This window comes from Fulmarus glacialis, unplaced genomic scaffold (genome assembly GCF_000690835.1).
Source record: "Fulmarus glacialis isolate BGI_N327 unplaced genomic scaffold, ASM69083v1 scaffold28197, whole genome shotgun sequence".
NCBI classification, from domain to species: domain Eukaryota; kingdom Metazoa; phylum Chordata; class Aves; order Procellariiformes; family Procellariidae; genus Fulmarus; species Fulmarus glacialis.
In genome coordinates this window covers 437-700 of record NW_009221714.1, presented here as the reverse complement: position 1 = coordinate 700, position 264 = coordinate 437, and the positions used below count along the sequence as shown (strand labels likewise).

The window sequence follows — 264 nt, the reverse complement described above, 5'->3', positions numbered from 1 at the left end:
CGGAGCCGTCTATGCCCTCTACTACGGTACAGGGAGGTGGGCAGTCGCCCGGCGGGGAAACACGACGGTTGTGCCGGGATGGCCGGGCTCATGGATGGGCTCTGCCTCTGCTCCGCAGACGCCATCCAGCACTACAGCAATGGGACCCTCACCGTCTCTGGCCCCCGAGAAACCGCCTCCATCTTTGCCACCTACCCCGCTGACTACCTATCCATCTCCAACGGCTTTTTGGACCAGGTGGGTGCCAGTGTCGGCTCCCCCCCG

At 64.8% G+C, this 264-nt stretch overlaps 1 protein-coding gene across 1 annotated transcript in view; it reads left to right on the top strand.

Annotated features, from left to right (window-relative positions):
• Window positions 1-264, top strand: part of AQP10 (aquaporin 10) — a gene marked incomplete at both ends in the record, with an annotated part of 1,031 nt that overhangs the window by 335 nt on the left and 432 nt on the right. Inside the window, 2 exons of the mRNA XM_009581209.1 lie at window positions 1-26; window positions 119-237. The exon at window positions 1-26 is cut by the window's left edge and continues 115 nt beyond it. Of these exons, the coding sequence (XP_009579504.1) occupies window positions 1-26; window positions 119-237 (145 nt within the window). The remainder of the gene's footprint in view (window positions 27-118; window positions 238-264) is intronic.